Source organism: Porites lutea, chromosome 7 (genome assembly GCF_958299795.1).
Source record: "Porites lutea chromosome 7, jaPorLute2.1, whole genome shotgun sequence".
NCBI classification, from domain to species: Eukaryota; Metazoa; Cnidaria; class Anthozoa; order Scleractinia; family Poritidae; genus Porites; species Porites lutea.
Genome location: NC_133207.1, coordinates 21,682,270 through 21,705,150, shown reverse-complemented (window position 1 = coordinate 21,705,150; position 22,881 = coordinate 21,682,270). Strand labels below are relative to the sequence as shown.

The 22,881-nt window shown below is 39.9% G+C and overlaps 3 protein-coding genes across 3 annotated transcripts; 1 reads left to right on the top strand and 2 right to left on the bottom strand.

Moving 5' to 3' along the window:
* Positions 1–388: 388 nt before the first annotated feature.
* On the top strand, positions 389–7,041 carry LOC140942552 (monocarboxylate transporter 4-like). The gene is made up of 4 exons (XM_073391469.1): positions 389–661; positions 1,458–2,020; positions 3,411–3,780; positions 4,671–7,041. Exons 1-4 carry the CDS (start codon positions 475–477, stop codon positions 4,958–4,960), a joined length of 1,410 nt encoding a protein of 469 aa, XP_073247570.1. The 5' UTR covers positions 389–474; the 3' UTR covers positions 4,961–7,041.
* A 184-nt stretch (positions 7,042–7,225) lies between these two features.
* On the bottom strand, positions 7,226–13,581 carry LOC140942551 (monocarboxylate transporter 4-like). The gene is made up of 4 exons (XM_073391467.1): positions 13,345–13,581; positions 10,440–11,002; positions 9,447–9,816; positions 7,226–7,545 (listed from the first exon to the last, which is right to left on the bottom strand). Exons 1-4 carry the CDS (start codon positions 13,514–13,516, stop codon positions 7,235–7,237), a joined length of 1,416 nt encoding a protein of 471 aa, XP_073247568.1. The 5' UTR covers positions 13,517–13,581; the 3' UTR covers positions 7,226–7,234.
* Positions 13,582–15,656: 2,075 nt separating this feature from the next.
* LOC140942555 (monocarboxylate transporter 4-like) lies at positions 15,657–18,856 on the bottom strand. The gene is made up of 3 exons (XM_073391472.1): positions 18,321–18,856; positions 16,564–16,933; positions 15,657–15,922 (listed from the first exon to the last, which is right to left on the bottom strand). Exons 1-3 carry the CDS (start codon positions 18,852–18,854, stop codon positions 15,663–15,665), a joined length of 1,164 nt encoding a protein of 387 aa, XP_073247573.1. The 5' UTR covers positions 18,855–18,856; the 3' UTR covers positions 15,657–15,662.
* Between the last annotated feature and the right edge of the window lie 4,025 nt (positions 18,857–22,881).

The window sequence follows — 22,881 nt, the reverse complement described above, 5'->3', positions numbered from 1 at the left end:
CATGTGTTGTGTATTACGTATGTTTTACTACACGTTTTTACAGTTAGAAGATTGCTTGCCTGGGCCAGTTGCCCATTGAGCCAAGGTACCTTTGAGCTAGTGTCCATCATGAGTTATTTGACGTGAGTCTGAGGAAAACCGGACAGAACGTTCTTTGAGCCCTTCCCTTTCCTCCCTGGGAAAAATATAAATTCACTGAATAGAAATAAATATAAAAGAAAAATATTTAAAACTGACACAACGGCACTAACGGTTCTCAACAACGACTTGCCGAGAATTAAGGAAAAAATGACTTTTCTTTAAAATCCTCCTTCCCAAGCCTCTGTGCGACCCCCCTGCAGTTGTTAGGCAGGTATTGCGTGACATGACAATCGAAGCGTCGAGGAAGCGCGCTCGTTCTGATGGCTTTTGTTCCATTCGCGTTTTACAAAGCTTGATTACACTCTGCTTCTGACGATTGTAACCGAGTACAGTATGGGGACTGCTAAAGCGTCTCGCTTTTGTGGGAATGTCTCTTCTTATAGTCAAGACAGTGTTTGGTCGTGGTTTATTTGTCTCTGTTCATCGATTTGCATGATGCTGACACTTGGTTTCTCTTTCGCTCTCGGTGTCCTTTTTCCTGTCCTAATGAATTCATTCAATGAAAACCGAGAAAGAACAGGTAAGATGAATCATTTTACAACGTATTTCAAGCGATAAACTAGAGCAGGCTGAATAGAGTTCCCGCTCGTAGTTTACGTAATTTCGCAATTTTATTGCTCATTTGTAATTTTCTGACGTACGTTATTTATACCAAACTTTTCGTTCTTTAAACGATCGAAGGATGGGAAAAACATGGGAATACTGTTTTTGAAATTACTTTATCCTCTGAAAAATGGAGATTTCTATTTCCAGTGGAGGATATATGCCTTCGATTTTATAGTGCTGCGTCCAAATCATATGATTCAAGAAATGCTGCGCCATCATTATGTCATAGAGCTTCATAGGAAACGTGGACTCTTCCATGCAACATCGCCCCCTGACGCAACGTACAGATTGAGCGCTCCGCAAACCGGGAAATTCCAAAAAAGTGAGCAATAGTTTAGGTAGTCGTTTCACTATTCTTATCAAGTAATAATCAAAAAGACGGTGTGCATAATTTTACCTTCCCTGGTGAAGACTTCCGGTTTTAGAGACTTCCGGTTTCGGCCACATCTAATATAGGCGGCGCCCCGAAGAATCCCGCCACATGCGCGCAAGAAAAAAATCCCCTGAAAAAAACTCAGCATACATAGTCTTAAAATCATGATTTCATCCCAGGGCGCTAGAGCTGTTAATACTTAATGGGTCCTTATTAGTTGCCTGACCGAGAATTTTTTGCTTTGCCAACCACATGACCAATAGTGTCTGTAAAAGTTCTCTATGTTTTTATATATTGACGCTTAAAAAATGACATGTTCTTTGTTGTCCATTTTCAGCGTGGGTTTCCTCTATAGTTATTGGCTTTCTCTGTGTTTTTGGTCCAGTCATGGGTGCCTTCCTGAACAAGTTTGGAATTCGCATCGCCACCATATTAGGCTGTTTGCTGTGTTCAGCTGCTCTTGCTGCTGGGTCCTTTGCAAAAAGTTTAAACCTTCTTTACATCTCCTTCAGTTGCTCCTTTGGAATGGGCATAAGCCTTATTTATGTAACTGTAACAATCGTCGCATCTCATTACTTCGAAAAAAGAAGATCTGTTGCCCTTGGTATTATGACAGCGGGGCAAGGGTTAGGGACAATGGTTCTTGGCCCAACTTTACAGGCATTAGTGGACGTGTTTGATTGGAGGAACACTTTCCGTGTGTTTGCCGGGGTTTTAGCTCTTGCATCATTGACAGGTTTCTTTATGCACAAAGGCACATCATCTCCCGTTGAGAAAGGACAGGTTCCTTCCAGGAAGTTTAGCTTTAATCTGTCACTATTTAAGAATCCTACCTTTCTCGTGCTGAGTATAATGGCAGGAGTTTACACATTCTCTCGCATGGTGCCTTATGTACATCTAGTAAGTGTGCCTTGCCATCTATCTTTTCTTATAGGCGCTACAGTGTCAGGGGTCTAGTCCACAATACACTATAAACAGTGCTGGATCCAGACGTTCAGATAAGGGGGGGTGGGTGGGGGGGTGGATTAAAATTTTTTTCAGCCCTGGTCTAAAGATAAGGGGGGCCCGGGGGACCCGGGCCCCTCCCCTGGATCCGCCACTGACTTATTACATACCGTATAGTGCCAGCTATGCGTCCTTATTTTCAATGGAACTTGAGAAACAACTTATGAATTACAAAATCCCAGTCTTGTGTCTAGCAAATATGCCTGCCAAGCATTATTCCAAAAATTACAAACAACAAAAATGAACATTGAGAAAACTGTCGGGCTAACATATTTTCAAAGACCACAATTGCTCCAATCCGTGTCAATCTTCTTCAAGTTTGTCCACCCGAGCCTTTTTTGTATGCCGGTATGTTGTGTTATTTATACCTTCTTTTAACGTTTTGAGCTGCTATTTTTATGTTTTACGCCATTTTTTGCAGTACCCACCGTTTGAATTTTTAGAACGTATGAGTCGTGAGACAGCTCTCTAAGTAACGCGGGGAGGGGAGTGGGGGAAGTGAACGGGGGGGGGGGGGGGTGGGTGAGGTTGGGGAAGCCAGGTTTGTAAGTTGCAGTATGTGTGTCCGTTCGTCACCTTTTTAAAAACTTCCTATAATCTTAAGCAAAAGAAAACTCTTTGCTATTACGATATCAACATGTATTGCTTGAAAAAAGGCAAGTAATGTAATCAGCTGCGGGATATAAAATTACATTTTAGGTGAATTAGCTATTGTTGGTGCGACTAGTCAGGTTCCTAAGTTTGATATAAACGCAAGACTCTGCAAGTAATCTCCTTGGAACTGCTCAGCAGCGTCCTAATTGATACCTAATTTAATTAAGTAATTTATGGTCATGTGATATGTAAAGCTGAGGACGAATTCACGACTTTTAGGAGGAATGAGTGGAGTCTTCGGTTCTATCTCCTTAAGCTTATATGTGAATAAATTCTGTGTTCATCCGAAAGTGGAAGCATCGCACAGAGAGTCTTGTTCACAGTAGGAAGAAGAACTGTTTTTTCTAGCTATCTTACAGGGTTAATCTTGGACCTCTTATAAATGGCTTATTTATTCGGTTGGACTATCCAGCCGGTTCCAGGCGTTCAGTTAGCGGAAGAGCGGAAAAAAACCGGGATCGTGAGAGAGCTATCCCATTTCCCAGGTGTTCGCGTTTCCTCGCCTATTTCAGTCCCCTCGCTCCCTACTATCTGAGCGCCTCAAACAGGTTATGGACTGTCCTATTTAACCGCTCTGTCGAGCATTCATATTGTAATCGTAACCAATGTTGACATTTCTCTCTCCTTTTAGATAAAATACTGTGATGACCTGGGTATTTCCGCAAACAAAAGCTCTACTCTTTACCTCTTCATTGGTATCTTTGCAACGTTAGGTCGTTTTGGAGCAGGCTTCCTGTGTACGTTTAAGCAAGTGAAACCAAGAACTTTGTTTCAAGTCGTTTGCTTCACATTGGGCGCCTCCACAATGTTACTGACTGTTTTAAAAACCTATGGCGCCTTAGTGGCTTATGCCATTGTTTTTAGTTTGTCGGATGGCCTTATGGTAACTTCCTACATTATTGAATTTTTGAATTCCGTAGAGGAATCAAAAAGATCTTCAGCTTTCGGATATTCAATGTTGGTGGGTGGCGCTGGTGCTATGGCTAGCCCGCCCTTGTCTGGTAAGTTATTGGAAACTGTACATTACGGCAAGCTTGAAAAGTACACTTAAAAATGGGCTAGTATGAATGGGATTACTGGCTTGGGCGATGGGTGTCCTGTGTATTTGCGGTCACGCGCACGTTTTAGGTTTATTTATTACGTTCTGCTCGCGCGGGTCCTTCGCTGAAGAGATAAAAGAGCTTGAGGCTTTGACACGACTACGAATGTTGACCTCGTTTCAGAAGAAATTGCGACTTAATATTAGACTATATAAAAGCATTGTGACGATTGGCCATCTGAAGGACACAAACTGCTGTGCCTTTACTTGTATTAGTACCCTGTTCCAGGCTCTATAGTAGTAATGTAGAGTGATCGTAAAATCTGGTGCGAAAAGCGCGCGGGGCTGGGGAAAGCGGAGGCGCCATTGCGCCTGCTTCCCTCAGATCACGTGTCTCATTTTCGCTTGGTTTGATTTTGCGAGGTCCCTACTATCTGAGAGCCTGGAACAAAGGCTACAATATAGTTGCCTGCTGCTCCTGGAGTACTGAAAGGTCTTTTAAAATCTTTGAACGGTATCACTTTGACGGAAAGGGGCGAAACTAATCTTCTGGGGTTTGGTTATAAAAAATACGTAAAAAAACTGAACTTTAATTATATTTGAAAAAATTAAAAAGCTTATTGCTCCTATCCTACTTTATAAAGCTAATGCGCGTAATTCAATTCATATAAATATGTGTTGGTGACGAATCCAAAATATATCACTGAAGAAATTCGCGTTTTCAGGTTCTAACCCTTGCACTACTAAAAGCTGCGTTTGTCAGGAATGAAAATCATTTTCCTTGTAGAGAGCCTTTTAATTTCAGCCCAATTACTAGTAAGAGATTGATACATATTAATCGTTTCGTTTCAGGTTTTATGGCCGACCGTTTTGGTAATTACACTTCCGCGTTTCTCATGGGTGGCGGAGTCGGGGTTATTGCTTCTCTAATGCCATTTCTCCTTCTTTGCCTTAAACAAGAATCCAAGAAGTCTTGTGAACATGATAGTATGCCTCTAGACATCATTGAATGCGAAGACGTTGCAGAAGAAGACCTTACTACACAACAAGATGAAACAAAACTTGTAAACAGTAGCGGCGTGGCTCGAAAGAATTATGAGAGATCAGCGTCTTTTGTCATGGCCATGAAGTCCCCTGTTTAGATAGTACTATGCGATGTTATTTTATGATGATAATAATAATAATAACATCAATAATAGCATTAATAATATTAATATTAAGAGTGATGATGATGATGATGATGACAATGATGGTGTTAATGCCGACGACGACGACGACGACGACGATGATGATATAAATTCTCACTTTTTATCACAAATGGAAACGAATTTCAAACTTTAGAAGCAGCTTTTGCGAATGTGGTTACAGCACTGAATTCGATTAAGGTAGCTCGATGGGGTTTTTCAGGGCCATTTCCTGTCAAGTTTAAGCATTAACTTCGTCGCCATGAACAAAGATATGGAAAAATTACCACCACAGCAGTAACTAACAATGTATTTGCAATATGCAGAAATTTTAGCTAGGGTTGTCCACGAAAATATGAAACTTGGAGACGTTGCCCCTGAATAAGAGGCTCTCACTTGTAAACACGAAATTTCCGACAAAAAATCAGCCCTTATCTTATTGCCTTGCAAGTCATCAATTATCTTAAAACTCAAAGGTCATATAATCAAAGTGAAACCCCTCTTTCTTACGATCGGCTAAAACTATCCCCATGATCTTTTCAAACACGTGAATGAAACAAGTGAACGAAACTACTGTGAGGTAAAGTTGCTACATATATTTATTGTTTTCTTTTCACTTTTACGCCAAAGATACTCAGCTTATTGTTTCATTTTTTTTTAGTCGTCTTTTGCGGGTGACCTTGCTAGGGTAGTTTCTACGTTCACTTGGTATCCTTGGTACGTGGTATTGATAAATGGATCTTATGTAATGACCTTAAACTTACTAACAATAAGACAGAGATAATTGCTTTATGGTCTACCCAAGAACTACTGCAGCGTTCGCCTTTAGACTGATGCCTGGAGAAAACTCGATAGAGAAATTATTCATCATCATCATCATCATCATCACCATCACCATCACCATCACCTTTATCATCATCATCATCATCATTATAATTATTATTGTGAAAGGTTTGAACCCAGGAGTCATTTCAAAAGTAGGTTGAGTTTGATCGTTCGGGTGAACGTAGTCCTGAATAGGGCTGTTGTTGTAGACAGTGACTGACGTTTCGTCAACCTGTGCGGTGGTCATCTTGAGAGTCAAAGTGAGTTGTATCACGTCAGTTGATGGTATTATACTTTGGTTATTGATCTGATTGGTCAATTACGTCGTCAACCAACTTTCTAAAGTAAGACGTTGATAGTAGTTTGTAGAATACGTTATACGTTACAGACGAAACATCAAATTGACTGGGACTCTGCGCAATGTATAACGTATTCTACAGACTACTATCAACGTCTTACTTTAGAAAGCTGGTTGACTAACTTAGAACAAACGCCACTGAACCGTAGCCAACAATTACCAGCGCCGTACAAACGACTTATTGACGAGATCAAGCAAATCTAACTACGAGAGAACGACTGGAGAACTGACAATTTGACTAACAATAGACGACTGTTTAACTGTGACAACAGACGGATCGAAACGCACCAATTACTGATTACGAGTCTTCATAGCCAAAATAACATCACGGCTTATCTGACAGACGACCAATTACATCGCGACGTAAGTTGACCAGTCAGATCAATAACCAGAGTATAATACCATCAACTGACGTGATACAACTCACTTTGACTCTGAAGATAACCGCACAGGTTGTCGAAACGTTAGTCACTGTCAACAACAACAGTCCTATTCAGGACTACGTTCACCCGGACGATCAAACTCAACCTACTTTTCCTTATTATTATTATTATTATTATTATTATTATTATTATTATTATTATTATTGATGTTATTGTTGTTTTACTCCGCTAACATAAGAAAGTAAATAGCAATGAAAAAGCAGATAGAAAATAGAGCCATAATACCATTGTATGTAAAGCTATTTTTATTGTGCTAAAAAGAATCGCCGCTCAATTTGCTAGTCGTTGGTTTATACTTGAGGGTCAGGACAAAAACGCTCGCGCGAACGAGGCCATTGCAGTTTCATGATTTCAATACATTTCATGCAACTGAATAAATAAAATAGAAATAAATTCCAGCTGAATGAACTTTATTTCAGTCTCAGTGTATTTAGCTTAAATAAATATCAAATTGTAGACAATATAAAGCAACATTTTATAGCAGAAAATTGTTAAATAAAAATTATATTATAATATTATAATATTACAGATTGAACTCTCTAAGGAAAAAAAAGATGATTCTGTAAGCAACTGCGCGTTTTTGTGACTGATGTCTCTAAACAGCTTCTAAAGTACAGTTTCTCTAGAAACAATATCCAGTATGTCATTGATTTGTTGTTTAGATCCTTGAAGAATGGAGCTTTTTCTCTTATGTTCTAGAGCATCATCCCTGCTTCGTTGCAGCAACTGTAACTGTCTTTCAGTAACATCACCATATTCTCCTAGACTTATTGAGTCTTCAATATCTGAAACAACGTTTCTCTCTGATCCTCGATTTACACAAACCAGAAGAAATGGAACGAGTGACGCAACGATTCCCGCTCCACCAGCAGTAATAAATGCGGCAATGTAATTACCAGATTTGTCAGCTATGAAACCTGATGAAATATAATTATGACGTCAAATTCGAAAATGTGACGGGCCTCTAGAATGAAATCTTAGGCCCCTAAGTAAGTTTTAACTAGTGACAGAGTTAGAGTTGTTAAAATATCCCGCCCCCTCCGCCATCCCCGGCATATTCCTCCTTAAAAAAAGTACAATACAGGATTTGCGATAAAGCCTGACTAGTGCAATCGACAAAGTCGATAATCGATAACACTCGATAACTATCGATAAAATCGATTGATTAAATTGAAAATCAATAAAAGTTGTGGCCAATCGATAATCATCAATGTTAATCGATTTTTATCAAAGTTATCGATTTTAATCGGCGCTAAAATTTCCATGTGTTTTAGCGGTTAACAATGGTAAAGAACGGGATAATGTTTTCGGAACATTAGTACATTATTTATAAATTTGTAGCAAAATTTATTTTAAAAATTACACTCACTATTCTAACAGAACATCTTCAAATCAACAGGATAAAGAAAGGTTATAAATGAGTAAACGTAAAATCATAGGATAACACCAATCGGTAGCTGTTCGCAAGTTTTTCAAACGAGGCCAAGTGGGTTTTGGACTTCGAAGGCAATGACGATCATGAAATCGATAATATGATAAATAGATAAAATCGATAGCGCTAACAACGAAATAAAACAGCCATCGATTTCTTTTGATTGACCGATACAATCGATATCAAACAAAATATGGTTATCGATAATTATCGATTTATCAATAGGCTCTTTGCATGACTTGATCACGTGATCAACTTTCGGTAAACAAGAAAACAGTTTGCTTTTGAAAATTTTAGCTGAAAGAACATATTGAAATTAGGTAACCTGAGAATTTTCAGCCGTATATCTCAAAAGTAGCGATTGCAACGGCAGCCGAAAGTTAGAAGCATTTGTATAAGAAAAACAACTTTTGCCATCCAGTCACCCCAGGGTCCGGAGGAGATGTGTTTGTCGTTAAAACATCAAAACGCGTCGAAAACCTCTGAAAAAATGGATTATTTTGATCGCGTTGCAGTTTCGTTACACATTCTATAGACCGCAGACCAAGGGACTGAGAGCTCGCAAGATCGGCTTACAGTATGAAATACTTCTTTTTTTCACTCGGCACTTCGTGCCTCGGTCGCCCTTCGGTTACCCTTCGGGCGACGTGCCGTGCGCAAGCGAGGATATGGCTTGCGGTTATTGATTTTCAAAATGGCGAACAACAAAGTCGATCTGGGTCAGATAATAAGCGAAGAAATCGTTTACAGTAGATTCATAAAGATCCCATTGGGTTGATTAATCGTGCTAAGCGACAGGTATAGACATTTTTCAAGGTGAGACTTTAAATAAGTAATTCATTTATTCACACGAAACTCCTCTGGACCCTGTGGTTACGCTTGCATGGTTTTCCATACAAATCCTTGTAAATTTTAAAATTTTTAAACTGTCGTGTAATCTTTTTCTTACGCATTTAAGGGCTCAAATTGTCTGTTATGAATTAAAAGGAGATTTGAGCCCTGTAATGCTTAAGGAAATATTTCATGACAGTTTTTGAAAATTTCGAAATTACAAGGATTTTTATGGAAAACCATGCAAGGGTGACTGGATGGCAAAAGTTGTTTTTCTCATACAAATGCTTCAAACTTTCGGCGGCCGTTGCAATCACTTCTTTAGAGATATACGGCTGAAAATTCTCAGGTTACCTATATTTAATTTGCTCTTTCAGCCTGTGCTAACAAAATTTTTCAAAAGTGAACTGTTTTCGTGTTTACCGAAAGTTGATCACGTGATCAAGTTATGCAAAGAGCCTTTTTTTCAGATAACGATTTTATCGATGGCACTAGTCAGAACCATTATCTCTTGTCAGAACCTAGTCAGCAGTAAATGCATTGAAAAGCACAAACCTATTAATGGCGGCCCCCCTAAGGCAAACACTCCAGCTGATATCATAGTAAATCCAAATGCAGAGGCTTGTTTAGATTCCTCAACCGAGTTCAAGCATTCAATAAGAAAAGTAACATTCCATATTCCGTCCGACGCACTGAACACAATTGAAATAGCCACCAATGCTCCGTAAGTCTTTGCCAGTGTCAGCAATATCACCGAGGTTCCCATGGCAAAAGCGGATGCTTGAACTAATATTCTTGCCTTAATCCACTTTAGATTACAAAGAAACCCTCCTCCAAGACGACCTAAAGTTGCGAAAACGCCAATAAACATGAACAGCGTGGCGCCTTTGTCGGCAGGAATCCCCACGTCATTAGAGTACTTTATCTAAGATCAAATAGAAATAAAGTATAAACCGAATGTAATTCATTTGTCACATGAAACATAGCTTACACAGCTGAGGTAGCCCGGCTTTGTATTAAAGGGGACCATGCTTTGACAAATTTGTTATTGGCATTATGGTTCTACCCGGCAGCCACGGCGTTTTCCCAGGTAAGAGACAGTCAACCGGCCCGTATTTGTGGATTCCAGTATTTTCCCGTACCCTCACACCGGCAATGCTGTGTGGCTCAGGGTCTCTAATACCAGCCGTATGTAACAAGTGAGCTTAAGCAAAGACGTTTTTGAGCACGCACGTCAACCGGAAGTGATCTTTTTTCATTTTTAGGCGGTGGTTTTGCCCAAATTTTTGGACAAATCGTCTCTATAATATAGTAAAGACACTTAGAAATACCAACTTGGTAGCGTCAAGATGCTTTAAAAAGAAAAAAACCTCATTTCCGGTTGACGTGCATCGCTCAAAAACGCCTTTGCTTAAGCTACCTATTACTAGTTCTAGGAGGTGACTTTGTCCTCATAATTATCTTTTGTAGCGCCTTACCAAACATCCTCTCCCCGCATTTCTATACAGTCCGTTCCCGTTCCCCTGAGAACACAACTGACGAGCTTACCAGATAAACGTAGGGTGTCAGCCGACAGAAAGCATATACACTACGTGTTAACATCAGAACGAGCAGGGCGGGTTTCCTCAACAGCGCAAGATTTAATTGAAACGCTTTTGGTGCAACTTCTGCTGGTTCATTTGGAGGAGTAATCCCTTTATGAAGTAACCATCCTGTTAGAGAGGTAAGAGCCAGAAGTCCTGCAAATACCCGGAACGTGTTCCTCCAATCAAAAACATCCACTAACGCTTGTGTAGTTGGCGCTAAAGTCATTGCCCCAATCCCTTGACCTGCCATTAAGAAACCGAGTGCAATGGTTCTTTTCTTCCTGAAGTAGTGGGTCGCAATAATTGGAGAAGTAAGGTTTATGAGCGCATAGCCAAGTCCAAAAGGTAAACTGAAGGCAATGTATAGCGTGACAATGGTGGGAACCAAAGAGCCCATAGCAAGAGCAGATGAGCATAACAGGCATCCTAATATAGTGGTAGTGCGAATCCCAAACCTGTTGAGGAGGCCACCGGAAGCAGGACTTGTGAAGCACATTACGCTTACAACTATGGATGTAAACCATGCTGAAACACAAAAGAATTATGTCAATGTTGACGGCACATTGTTCCCGAGTCGAAACAACAACAACAACAACAACAACGAGAATATAAGCAGTACCAGCACAGTGGTTCGAGCGCTAAACCCCCACCAATGTGGCGTGGGTTTGAATCGGAGGTGAAGCCATGTGTGGGTCGAGTCGGCTGTTGGCTGTTTTCCTTTAATCTTGGACAGAACTGATACAATCGAACAGTAAACGTTACAATAAACACCCGTTAATAAGAACCTACATTTTTTAGGTCTTCTGGCAAAAAGGTTCTTTTATTTGGGGTAGTTATTAGCAATTTAGGCGAAGTAGATTCTTAATTAGATTCTTAATTTCTATGAAGGAGACATAGTTGTTGACTACCAGAAATTAAAAATAAAGAAATTTGAGTTTGGTCCTTTAAACATACAGTATTTATTCACAACCAAGAGAGGATAAAGAGCTTTATCATCTCTTGTTCACAACTGTACATCGCAAACTTCCTTTACGCAAGGTTAAGTGACATTCTATGAATTACATGCTGAATAAGATCGTTGATGTAAATGAAAGCATAGTTTTGCAAACAGAAACAGCTATTTTCTGACTTTTTTCTGTCCCGCTGATGACCCGGTGGCACATTAACTGATATTACTATGTGCAAAAGGCACCAGGGCAGTACAGGCAAACAGAACGCGGCAGTCATAGAGTTGGTTGTAGACAGCTCGAAGAAAATTTCGCCTTCTAATATTAACAAGATTTCTGTTTTCACGGACCCAAAAGATTGTCAAGTTAAACATTACCACCCAAAGAAAAAAGCTGTGACTCTTAGAATTAATCTGGCCAAAAAGAAATCGATGGCTCAAAGAAATCAGCATCTTTCTTTTAAGTACAAATACAACGAATTTGTACTTACCAAAAATTATTTTTGTAACTGATGTTGCAGTTATAACTTTTGAGACTATTAAGTTCGTTTTTAAATTGATCTTTCTGCAAGAGTTTCATTTCTTAAAACCCTTGGATATCTTTGTGACGCTTTTGAAATACGCGAAAAAGATATGTCTGCGAAAAAGGTAACATTGAGGGACGCGAAAGAGGATGTCGATAAAGTTTGTATCGAGGTACAAAAAACTTGAAACAACGCAGGTGGAAAACCTACACGAGGTTCCTCACTTCAACACAAAACATTTAGGGCTCTTAACTACGCCCAAGACTTTGGAACCACAGTGAAGGAATCGCTTAAAAGAACTACGAGTTCGAAGTGGGCTACACTCACGAAAAGTCGAATTGTCCCGTGTCAAATACTTTGAAAGCACGACGTGTTACACGTGATCAACCAAGCCGCTTACAACAAAAACGTAGCCATGGCGTTCCATTCAGAGTCACCTAGAATCCACCTTCTCCATACCTTAACAAGATCATCACGAAATACAGTCGACTCCAAATAACTAGAACCCTCGCTAATTCGAAGCTCGCGCTAACTCGAACCAAAATCGATTTCCCCCTGGATTTCCGTTATACATTCACCGTAATTTTTCGTTTCCCCTCAGTTCATTTTCTATTATAATTTTACCCTCGATAACTCGAACCATGTTTTGAGCCCTTAAAAAGTCGGGAAAAAAGCCGTATACTGGCGTCCGAAACCTTGAATTTTGGACGAATGGTAGGAGTATAGTTTACCAGCGGAAGCTGATGTTGATTGCCACAGGATAATGTGCAGCAGCTTTTCTTCTCAAAACAGTAAAACGCATGCTCTATATAGGCTATCTTTTGTTACGTTACGTTCTGATTTATAATATAGAAGTATCTTTTAATTTTCACTGGACATTTGTACAATTAAATGTGACTAAATTGTTTTTACCTTACTCTCGGCTATTTTCTTCGAAATCCCGATAACTCGCACTCCCGATAACTCGAACGTTTTTTCGATTTCCCTTGAAGGTTCGAGTTATCGGGAGTCGACTGTACCTGCCCATACTTAAATCTTCAAACAGAAACAAAGAAGCTTTTCTACACTAAACGTTACCAGCGATTTTTCAATACTCTCGATAATACGAACCAAATTTGTTTAAGGTGGTTCGAAAAATTGGGATTCGACTGGGTTTGCTCAATTTGTGATTATAATAACCAATGGAATTGTATTTGCGATTTGCTAATTAATGACTGAGTAATGTTTATATTCAGTTTCTTTCAGTCGTGGTGCCCATGCATTTATCGGCCACGCGGCAACCCGCGCGGCCGTTTCGCTTGAGTTGATCGGTCGTTTTCGTAGTTTCAAACGTTAGAAGCAGAACGCCCTTTCTTTGCACTTTTAACAACAATTGCTATAATAATAATTTAACCTACCTGTTCTTTCTCGGCTTTCATTAAACGAATCCATGAGAACGGGGAAAAATACTCCGAGAGAGAACGTTAATCCGTCGACAAAAATCATGCAAATTGTGTAGCAAAAGCAAATAAACCATGACCAGATACTGTCCTGTTTGTAAGAAGATACTTTCCGGAAAAAAAGATTCATTCTTATTGAAAATATAGTTCCAAAACAGCGTCATCGTTTTCATTTATATAATGTATAGTGCGTGTCACGGCTCACGCACTGATTTGCATATGTCGATTGTGTCACGCAACGTGTATCTGTGTCGCAGTAATGGCACAGATGCACAGGTATCCCAAGCGAAATATGAGAGCTTGTATCAGGGTCCCAAAGGGGGATTAACCGAAGCCCGTTGCTTAGAGCCCTAATATTTTTTTACTGTAGAGCCTGGAGCCCTCAAAACGTTTGCTGCGGAGCCCATAGCCCCAAGTATTAAAATTCGGACATTCTAGCTTGCACACAGATAGCGTCATAACGTGCTTTGTTTGTTGTTTGCTGGGAAACGGAACGAAGATAGTAACTGAAACCATCCGAACATGCGAACACTCTACCATTTTGAAACTGCGGTTCCTCCTTCCCGGCTTCTTGCAGCGGTGTATGCTGATTTCTACGGTAAATGTTTGTATGCCAAATTTTTTGGCGACGTTGTGTAGGCCGTGGTTTACGGTTTTCCAGTGCGATCGCCTTCCGAACATCCATTGATTATGATTGATAAATAACTCTAGATAACTGTGAAAAACGAGAAGAGTGGAGAATATAAAAACAAAAAACAGCGTTTAAAAAATAGAAATTGCTGTATTTTCTCAATGATTCTAGGATTTGCTTTTGGATTGAAGCAAAAAATCATAGGGGAGCCTGGAGCCCTTGATCGATTTCTCGGGAGCCCTGGAGCGCTATTTACTTTTGTCCGGAGCCCCGGCATTCCGCTATTTTGAGTCCGGAGCCCCGAAGCCCTAAATTCTTTGGGACCCTGTTGTATGGGAATAGACAGTTTGTGTGGCAAAATATAACAAGTAAATGAACTCAAACGGGTAAAAGTTTTCAATAAAGTGTAAATATTGTTTTCTGGAGCGCTTACTTTTTGTATGGAAAACCCGGCCCGGTATAAATTCTAGTGAGAATTCAAATGGAACAGTTCATTCAGGTGAATATTTTTCAGAAAAAAGGTACTTGCGAAGTATTACCTTTTCCTCGCTTTGACAGAAACGACAATTTGTGTGGACAACCAATTCCAAGCTTCCTTTGGAGAGAAACCGAAAATTTTACAGGTATTTTGTAAATGGCAAGACTCAATCCCTTGCCTGTTTTCGGTGCGAGACAAAAATACCAGTACCATTTGTTAGAAAATTTTCACCGAAATTTCCGTAAAAATGGTAGGCGCTCATGAAGTCGTTGTCTTGTTTTCTAGGAATTATCAGCGCGATTTGAGCACTATATGTCACAATGTAGTATCATCTGACCTGACTATGTATTAAAAAAAGACACCCTAAGGTCAGATGATGTTATAGCTCTCAAATCCACAGGGTCCAGAGGAGATGTGTTTGTCGATAGAACATCAAAACTCGTCGAAAACCTCTGAAAAAGGGGTTATTTTGATCGCGTTACAGTTTCGTTACACATTCTATAGACCGCAAACCAAGAGACTGAGGGCTCGCAAGATAAGAAGCGAAGAAATCGTTTACGGTAGATTTCTATAAAGATCCCATTGGGCTAATTAATCGTGCTAAGCGACATGTATAGACATTTTTCAAGGTGAGACTTTAAAATAAGTAATTCATTTATTCACACAAAACTCCTCTGGACCCTGTGTCAAATCGTGAAAAATTAAAATGTCATTTTAGCCGGGTAAAATATTAGAGGGAACATTCAGTGGCCTACGTAATTAACCTAACAATAGACCATATTAAAAATATCATCTTATTCTATTATTTCTTTAATAAGTTACTCATTCTACATTTAAATTTCTGTTGTTATTTCACGGTTACTTAGCTTCTGAAGATGTTTTAAGAACTTATGAAATTTAAGGCCAAACATGATTACATTCAGGACTTAAATACATTTTGGGGTCAGTGCATTCAGGCCTTCTACAACACTCTGGCGTTAGAAAGGGAAGGAAACATATACCTTTACCAGTGTACCAGGGTGATATTTAGCCAGAAAGACGATTGCAAAGGGGCTCTTTTTCAGCAATTCAATAAATTTCTTTAAAATAATAAATAGAATAACTACATTTATACAAATTGAACTTTCTAATTAAATGCTAGATGATTCTTTGCCAGCCATTTAAATATTAAGTTCCAAGAATAATGGAACTATTTCTGGCATGTTGTACATCATTGTCTCCGCTTCGCTGCAGCAACTGTAAATTTCTACCATTTACATCACCACTCTCTCGTAGGCCCTCTACCTCTTCGATATCATCAACAATGTTTCCCTCTGCTCCTTGATTTACACAAACCAGAAGAAATGGAACGAGTGATGCAACGATTCCCGTTCCACCAGCAAAGAGAAATGCGGCAATGTAGTTACCAGATTTGTCAGCTATGAAACCTGATGAAATAAAATCACGACGTCATTGGATGAGTGTCTACAACAAAATCTTAGTTTTCAGCGACCGAGTCGGAGTCTTAAGGATGCTTCTGATAATTACACCAGAGTCGTAAATAGAATCGGAGTCGCAAGAATCAGAACTGTTTCATTTTGTAACCGACTCCGTTACTGATCTCAGTAGATATTGAAGAAAAATAACGTTTGCATGCAAATTTCATTTTTTGAGAGGCTTAAAAGTGTTGGAAACGAATTTTACTTTCTTTACACTCACCGATGGTTAGCTTAAAAAAAAAAGAGTGACTCGTTAATAAAGTACTATATCAAGGTTACGTGTGCCCTTGAGTGAGCCCGTAAGTTACCACGTAAAACAGAAACTTACGAGAGTGCTAAGTGTGTTCCATGCAACACCCGTAAGTGTACCCATAGCGGATTCGTAAGTGACTTACTTTTAAGTAAGTCACTTAAGTGCAGGTTTTATGCAACCGGGCCCTGATACTTAGTTGCTAACGAAACTGACAACTTATGATCACTTGCTTAAAATCTAGGGTAATCTAGCCTGCAAGTTTAAGCGTTGATCTTAACTTTAGAAAGTGCCGGCAGATCAAATGGATTCAAGAATGGATACAATGATAGACACACACCCGTTAAAGGAGGCGCCCCTAAAGCAACCACTCCAGCTGATATCATAGAAAAACCAACCGCGGAAGCTTGTTTAGAATCCTCCACTGAATTCATGCATTCCACAACAAAAGTTACCATCATCATTCCATCCGACGCACTGAACACAATGGCAAACGCTACCAATGTACCATATGTCTTTGCCACTGACAGCAACATCACAGAGGTTCCCATGATTAAAATGGATGCTTGTAATAATATTCTTGCCTGGAAGAGCTTTAGATTACAAAGAAACCCTCCTCCGAGACGACCTAACGTCGCAAAAACACCAATAAACATCAAGAGAGTGGCGCTTTTATCAGCAGGAATCCCCACGTCATTAGCGTGCTTTATCTAAGATCATAGAAAATAATAACTTTAACGCACTATAAATCACATTGTCACACCTAATTCAGCATTACAGGCAAGTAAACAATCCAAATTAAAAGAAATAACTTTAAGGAAGAAATAAAAGCAGTATATAATGGGCCAGTATGATTCGACCATAAAATGGATGACCTCTTTAATAAATAGAATTATAGATTTCACTTTTGGGAGTTGTCTTTAAAAACTCGGCTTACTTACCGTAAATCCTCTATTAAGCTCTCTCTCTCTCTCAAATAGGCCCCGCCCCTCTTTTCAGGGTAAGAAAGTTAATAAGCGCTCTCCCTCCCCGTGCTCCCCTAATTATTCTTCACTAATAAATGATCATGATAGACTTTATGAATCAATCAAGACTGAGAAACTTCGTGTGGATTGATCCGATCCGGGATGGTTTATTTAGCAACTGGAAGTTTCTGATCCTCGGCTGCGTGACCTTCAACCTTCTTGTACTTCAGCTTTCCCACTTTGTATTCTAGTTCTTTACGGAGAACTGATACCATCGTCTTTTCTAAGTTAAATTAGCCCCGCTTCTCAAATAAACTCCCCGTTTCTTTTAATCTCCCCCTGAAATGAGCGTCAAATAAATAAGCCCCCCGGGGGGGCTTAATACAGGATTTACGGTACTTCAACTCCCTTCACTTATATATCTTAATTTTCTGTTGTCTATATGCCTGACTAACGAAATTTAAATACTCATTGTTTTCATTCTGTTTCTTCCACTGAAAAGTGAAATAAATCCGACCTGACTTGACCTGACTTGACCTGACTTGACTTGATGGGAAGAAAATGCCCATGAGGCAAATACCAAACCTTTAAAAGTGGTAAGGTTAATCCCATCCTTTTTTCCCCCACCACCTAAATTGTTATACAGCTGGAAATTTTTCCCCAACAGCACGCTCCCTCATTGGTTACTTCGAGGTCACATGGCATCTAACAATCAAACTTTTTCCCGCCAAAAATCTCTGAGCGGGCAACACTGCAAAATCTATAACGTCAAAGGGTAACAGTACACTGCTACTCGCGAATACTCACCGAAGTCTGCCTTTACAGCGAGGTTTAATAAATTTCCAGCTTCAAAATATCCAGCTTTTTAAAAGATTGATCCCGAGGGAAACAGTTAATTTTCCCTCGAAAAAAGAAAAAATAAATAACTGTTTCCCTCAGGACCAGTGATTAAGTGTTTGATATTGACCAAACTAAGTTTGTATTTAGCTTCTCATTACTTATTCTCGGGTGTTCCCTTCTCCATATAATTTTGTTTACGTTCCCTTCTTTTTCTAATATCTTCTTCTAGCCTTTTCTACCCACTCCCTTTTTCTTTCACAGAATACATGGCGCATGACACAACTATGCTTACCAGATGAACGTACGGCGTGAGACGACAGAGGACATAGCTACACTGCGTTAATATCAGGATAAGTAGGACCGGATTCCTCAAGAGTCCAAAATGTAATTGCAAACCCTTGGTTGCGACTTCTGCTGGTTCATTTGGAGGAGTAATCCCTTTATGAAGTAACCATCCTGTTAGAGAGGCAAGAGCCAGAAGCCCTGCAAATCCTCGAAACGTGTTTCTCCAATCAAAAGCGTCCACTAGGGCTTGCAAAGTGGGGCTAAGAATCATTGTCCCAATGCCTTGACCTGCCATTAAGAAACCGAGGGCAATGGATCTTCTCTTTTTGAAGTAATGAGTCGCAACAACGGGAAAATTGAGGTAAATAAGCCCCAAGCCAAGTCCAAAAGGTAAACTGAAGGCAATGAATAGGGTCACAATGGTGGGAACAAAAGAGCCCATAGCAAGAGCAGACGAGCATAACAGGCATCCTAATATAGTGGTAGTGCGAATCCCAAACCTGTTGAGGAGGCCACCGGAAGTAGGACTTGTGAAGCACATTACGCTAACAGCTATGGATGTAAACCATGCTGAAACACAAAAGAATTATGTCAATTTCGACGGCAAAGTGTTTCCGAGTCGAACAACAACAACAGTAGCACCAGCACAGTGGTGCGAGCGCTAAACCCCCACCAATGTGGCATGGATTTGAATCGGAGGTGAAGCCATGTGTGGTTCGAGTCTGTTTGTTTTTTTATGAACTCGTGCAGTTTTTCAGACAATGAGAACCAACGATGCATCTAAAGAAATACGTAGACCACATTATGTCGAATTGATCTGCTAATTATCAAAGAAATTATGAAGGAACATAATACAGGCAAAGCGCTGTGGAACGTTTAGGGCGGACATTTTGAACTCTAAAATTTTAAAAAGACATTTTGAACACTTCATTCGCATTTCCTTTGTTTACTTGGGAAACTCGAGTTCGTCGTCCACGGCATGCGTGCGCTTAATTCTCTAATTTTCCCGCCGTGAACGACGTTCTCGATCCAGTCCTTTCACGGCGCAGTTCGTCGTCGATGCTTAAGGTCCCTATTTTAAAACTGAAACAGACAAGTACAAGTCCCAGTTACCCCAAATGAATTAAAACCTGGAAATAAATTATCTTCAAATATTTCTAGAACAAGTTACATTTATTTTCAAACGACTTTATCAAAAATTTTCAGCCCGTTTTCCCCAGATGTCATCTTCCACGTAAGTTGAAGGTACCCATAATTATTTATCATCAGACATCATCATCATCATCATCATCATCATCATCATCATCATCATCATCATGATCATTTCATTATCATTTTTGCAACGAAACGTAAGGCCATCCTCCTTTTTTCCTCCCTTTAGCGTCGTCCGACCGACCCAAATTTGTGGCATTTTCAAAAAAGAAAAAAGTAACGACGTAGTTAAACCATTTTTCTCTTGAAATGATTCTTTCAATCTGAAAAATGAGCATAGTAACAGCATAGAGAAAAACAGGAACAAAAACAGGAACATTTCTTACAGTATATTGTGCATTTTGTTAATCCAAATATGTGAATGTTAACTTTTAACGTCATCCTGAGGTACCAGGGCCTCCTGTCACGCTAGACAAAAGCGTTACATTGAAAATCGCGTGACCCTGCTGGGGCCAAGGTCACTCAGGACAGGACAAATATTGATACAATTTTTCTTCTCTCGTTGGTTTTAATGAAGGAATCATTCTGTTACATCCATATTCTTAAAGAAAAATATCTAAGGCTTACGTAGACGTACATGTTGTGTCGAAAGTGAGAGATTTTCACACGTAAACAAGCGATTTCATGTTACCTATTGCGTAATATTTTACAAGGCTGTTTACAAGAAATCTCGAATAGAGCGAAAGCCTGGGCCAAGAATGAGACTACGCATGCTCCAACTTGCCTGTTACCGCCAGATTCAAAAACTACAATAAATTTGGCGCGTTTTGATATATAATTTATTCCGGTTTGTTGAACTTTGTCAACGTAAAATGGGCATTGAACTCAGCGCTTTGGTGCTGGCTATACTGCTTAGCTTTGCTGCTTTCGTGACGGCTACAGAAGACGAGTCCGACGGGTTCAAAGGTACATCAGGGCAAGGCGATTTTCCCTCGTTTACGCTCCAAATAAACAAGTAAGTAGTCGATCGATCGAGTTAACCATTTTACTTTCTGATTATCCTAATTTTCCCTCATTTTTGTTTTGACGTTAGTTAATAAATTAAGCAGTTTTTTTCTGTTCCCGCTATCTGAAAGTTGCTTTTGGTTGCCCGACCGAGATCACGGGAAAACACATCAGGTTCTATGAGTAATTCTATCCTGACCTCAGGGTCTTCTCGCCGGCTTGACCACATCTTTCTTTTAATAGCTCGGTATAAATGCCCATGAAAAATATGCCTTCTGTCCTCCAATGATTCTTCGCCGAGGACAAAACTTTTCTCCAAGCGGACAAACGGAAACTGTCCACCGCTGGTACTGAAATAACGCCACTCGTCAAATTGATTTCCAAACCCAACAAAATGAATTTTAAATCGTTTCCTTTCCTTGTCCACCTGCACAATCTCTATATCCTATCGTAAAGCTCTTTTTCCGTTTTCGACTTTTTTATGGCATTGCAACGCTTCAGATCATTTTTCTCCTCTGCATAACGTTTTGGGCATAATTCTCTCTTTGGACGATTCGCCATCTTGCAATTTGATACTACTGCGCAACCGCGTTAGTTCCCCATGTATGTAAGAGTCACAAATATCTGATGTCCTTCTGCGTGGCAAATGACTTTGATAGTCCGACCGACCGGCCCAACATCAGAAAACGCATTCGACGCTAAACGAAAAAAACCTTGAAAGGGGATGGCCTAAGTGATAAGTGAATGGGTAATATCACAATCACACTGACAAAACATAAAAGAGATATAATTTTAAATAATAAATTGTTGTTGTTGTAGGTGGAATTAACAAGGGAGAAATTGATAATTTCCCTGACATATTCCACATCACTCCATTGTGTTTCCGCCGGCCAAACCCTGATTGTTATGATACCCGACCTACCTGTTCTTTCTCGGTCTTCATGAAAAGAATCCATGAGAACGGGGAAAAGTACGCCGAGGGAATACGATAACCCAATTGTAAGGATAACGCAAATTGTGTAACAAAGGCATATAAACCACGACCAGAGGCTGTCTTGTTTATAAGAGGATACGTTACGGATAAAGAGAGCCATGCAGGTTGAGGATGTTTTCATATCCTAACCTTTTTTTAAACGTAATTTGCAAACGTATAGTGTACACGAGTGCCTCCTGTCATGACTTATATAACAACTCGTGGTCATTATGCATTGTATGGACTAAGTCACACAAGACTACTTGGTGTCCGCACCTATGACGTAAGCAGAGCAGAGCACCTGGCATGCAATTAGCCTGCGTGGCAGGCGTTTGAAAGGGAAGGAAAAGGGAGCTTTGGGAAGGGAGTTTTAGGCGCGAGGGGCGCGCGAGGAAGGAGGGAGGAAAACGCCTGCCAGGAAACCATTGCTTTCTCGTTTTTAACATATACCAGGCGAATGTTAAAATCCTGATTGGTCAAAATTAGATAAGATCCAAATAGCTTGCTCTAACTGGTCACCTACATGCCATTCAGTAACTTGAGTGTTACCATTCACAACTTAATATATGTCGTTAGTGAAGCGTGTTGAGATTTCTCTACAGGAATTTATCGTTAGAAGGCATTAATTTCAGCTTCAAAGGAGAATACAAAAAAGCAGTTGAAGAACCGTATGAAGGAAAAGGCCTGTCAGCAGATGAGTTTTACTGACTGGTTCTGAAAAGTATTATCTCCCAGCGGCTTGTCTGTTTTACTCGCCAAAAGAAAGAAATGAAAAATCATGCTGCCTGTGTGCTAGCCTGCGTGGCAGGCGTTCGAAATGGAAGGGAAGGGGAATTAGGGCGCGAAAAAAAGAACCCTGAGAATCTTCTTTGAAATCCCTTTTCTTTTTCTATTGTTCGCTTTTTATTTCCTTCATTTGCAACTCCGAATTTTTTTGGCGTTGTGTATAAGGGAAGAAACTTCGATCTCCGGGGGGCAGGGAAAATTTAAAGGAAGTTTGGTTGGATTGTGCTGCTGAAACCCTTCGATTCTGACCCCCAGCTGTTTAAGGCAAAATGCATGGAAAATTGCAACCCTGTTTAAGACGCTAAATAGTGAAATTGAATGCTTTTTTAAAGTTTGAAGATTCCAAAAAAACCTATACCAGGAGCCGATATGGGCTCCTGCCTATACCATACAGAGTGGCACACATACCGAGTGAGCAAAACATGGAAGCTTCCCCCCTGAGCGCGTGCGTCCATCTGTAAACTTCCAAGGGAGACATTTTCCATATATGGAGGCGAAGAAACAATGCATTTGTTATAATTAATGCAACATACCGTCAAGCATTATGACTAATTTCGGTTGCGTCCGTGACAAAAATACCGCATTTGCCCATTTTTCAGGGCAGTTTTCCAAAATATGACAGGCGTACTTGTCAATCGTTTAAAGTCTTCTT

Bases quoted from the DNA above. Each gene is read 5' to 3' on its own strand.
- LOC140942555 (XM_073391472.1), bottom strand. From the start codon at position 18,854: ATGTGCTTCACAAGTCCTACTTCCGGTGGCCTCCTCAACAGGTTTGGG. The intron at 16,934-18,320 runs GTAAGCATAGTT...CTATGATCTTAG, and splicing joins TCACGCCGTACGTTCATCTG to ATAAAGCACGCTAATGACGT. The intron at 15,923-16,563 runs GTGTGTGTCTAT...TTATTTCATCAG, and splicing joins AGGGGCGCCTCCTTTAACGG to GTTTCATAGCTGACAAATCT.
- LOC140942552 (XM_073391469.1), top strand. From the start codon at position 475: ATGGGGACTGCTAAAGCGTCTCGCTTTTGTGGGAATGTCTCTTCTTAT. The intron at 2,021-3,410 runs GTAAGTGTGCCT...CTCTCCTTTTAG, and splicing joins TGGTGCCTTATGTACATCTA to ATAAAATACTGTGATGACCT. The intron at 3,781-4,670 runs GTAAGTTATTGG...GTTTCGTTTCAG, and splicing joins GGCTAGCCCGCCCTTGTCTG to GTTTTATGGCCGACCGTTTT.
- LOC140942551 (XM_073391467.1), bottom strand. From the start codon at position 13,516: ATGAATCTTTTTTTCCGGAAAGTATCTTCTTACAAACAGGACAGTATC. The intron at 11,003-13,344 runs GTAGGTTAAATT...TTTGTGTTTCAG, and splicing joins TGAAAGCCGAGAAAGAACAG to CATGGTTTACATCCATAGTT. The intron at 7,546-9,446 runs GTTTGTGCTTTT...ATATTTCATCAG, and splicing joins AGGGGGGCCGCCATTAATAG to GTTTCATAGCTGACAAATCT.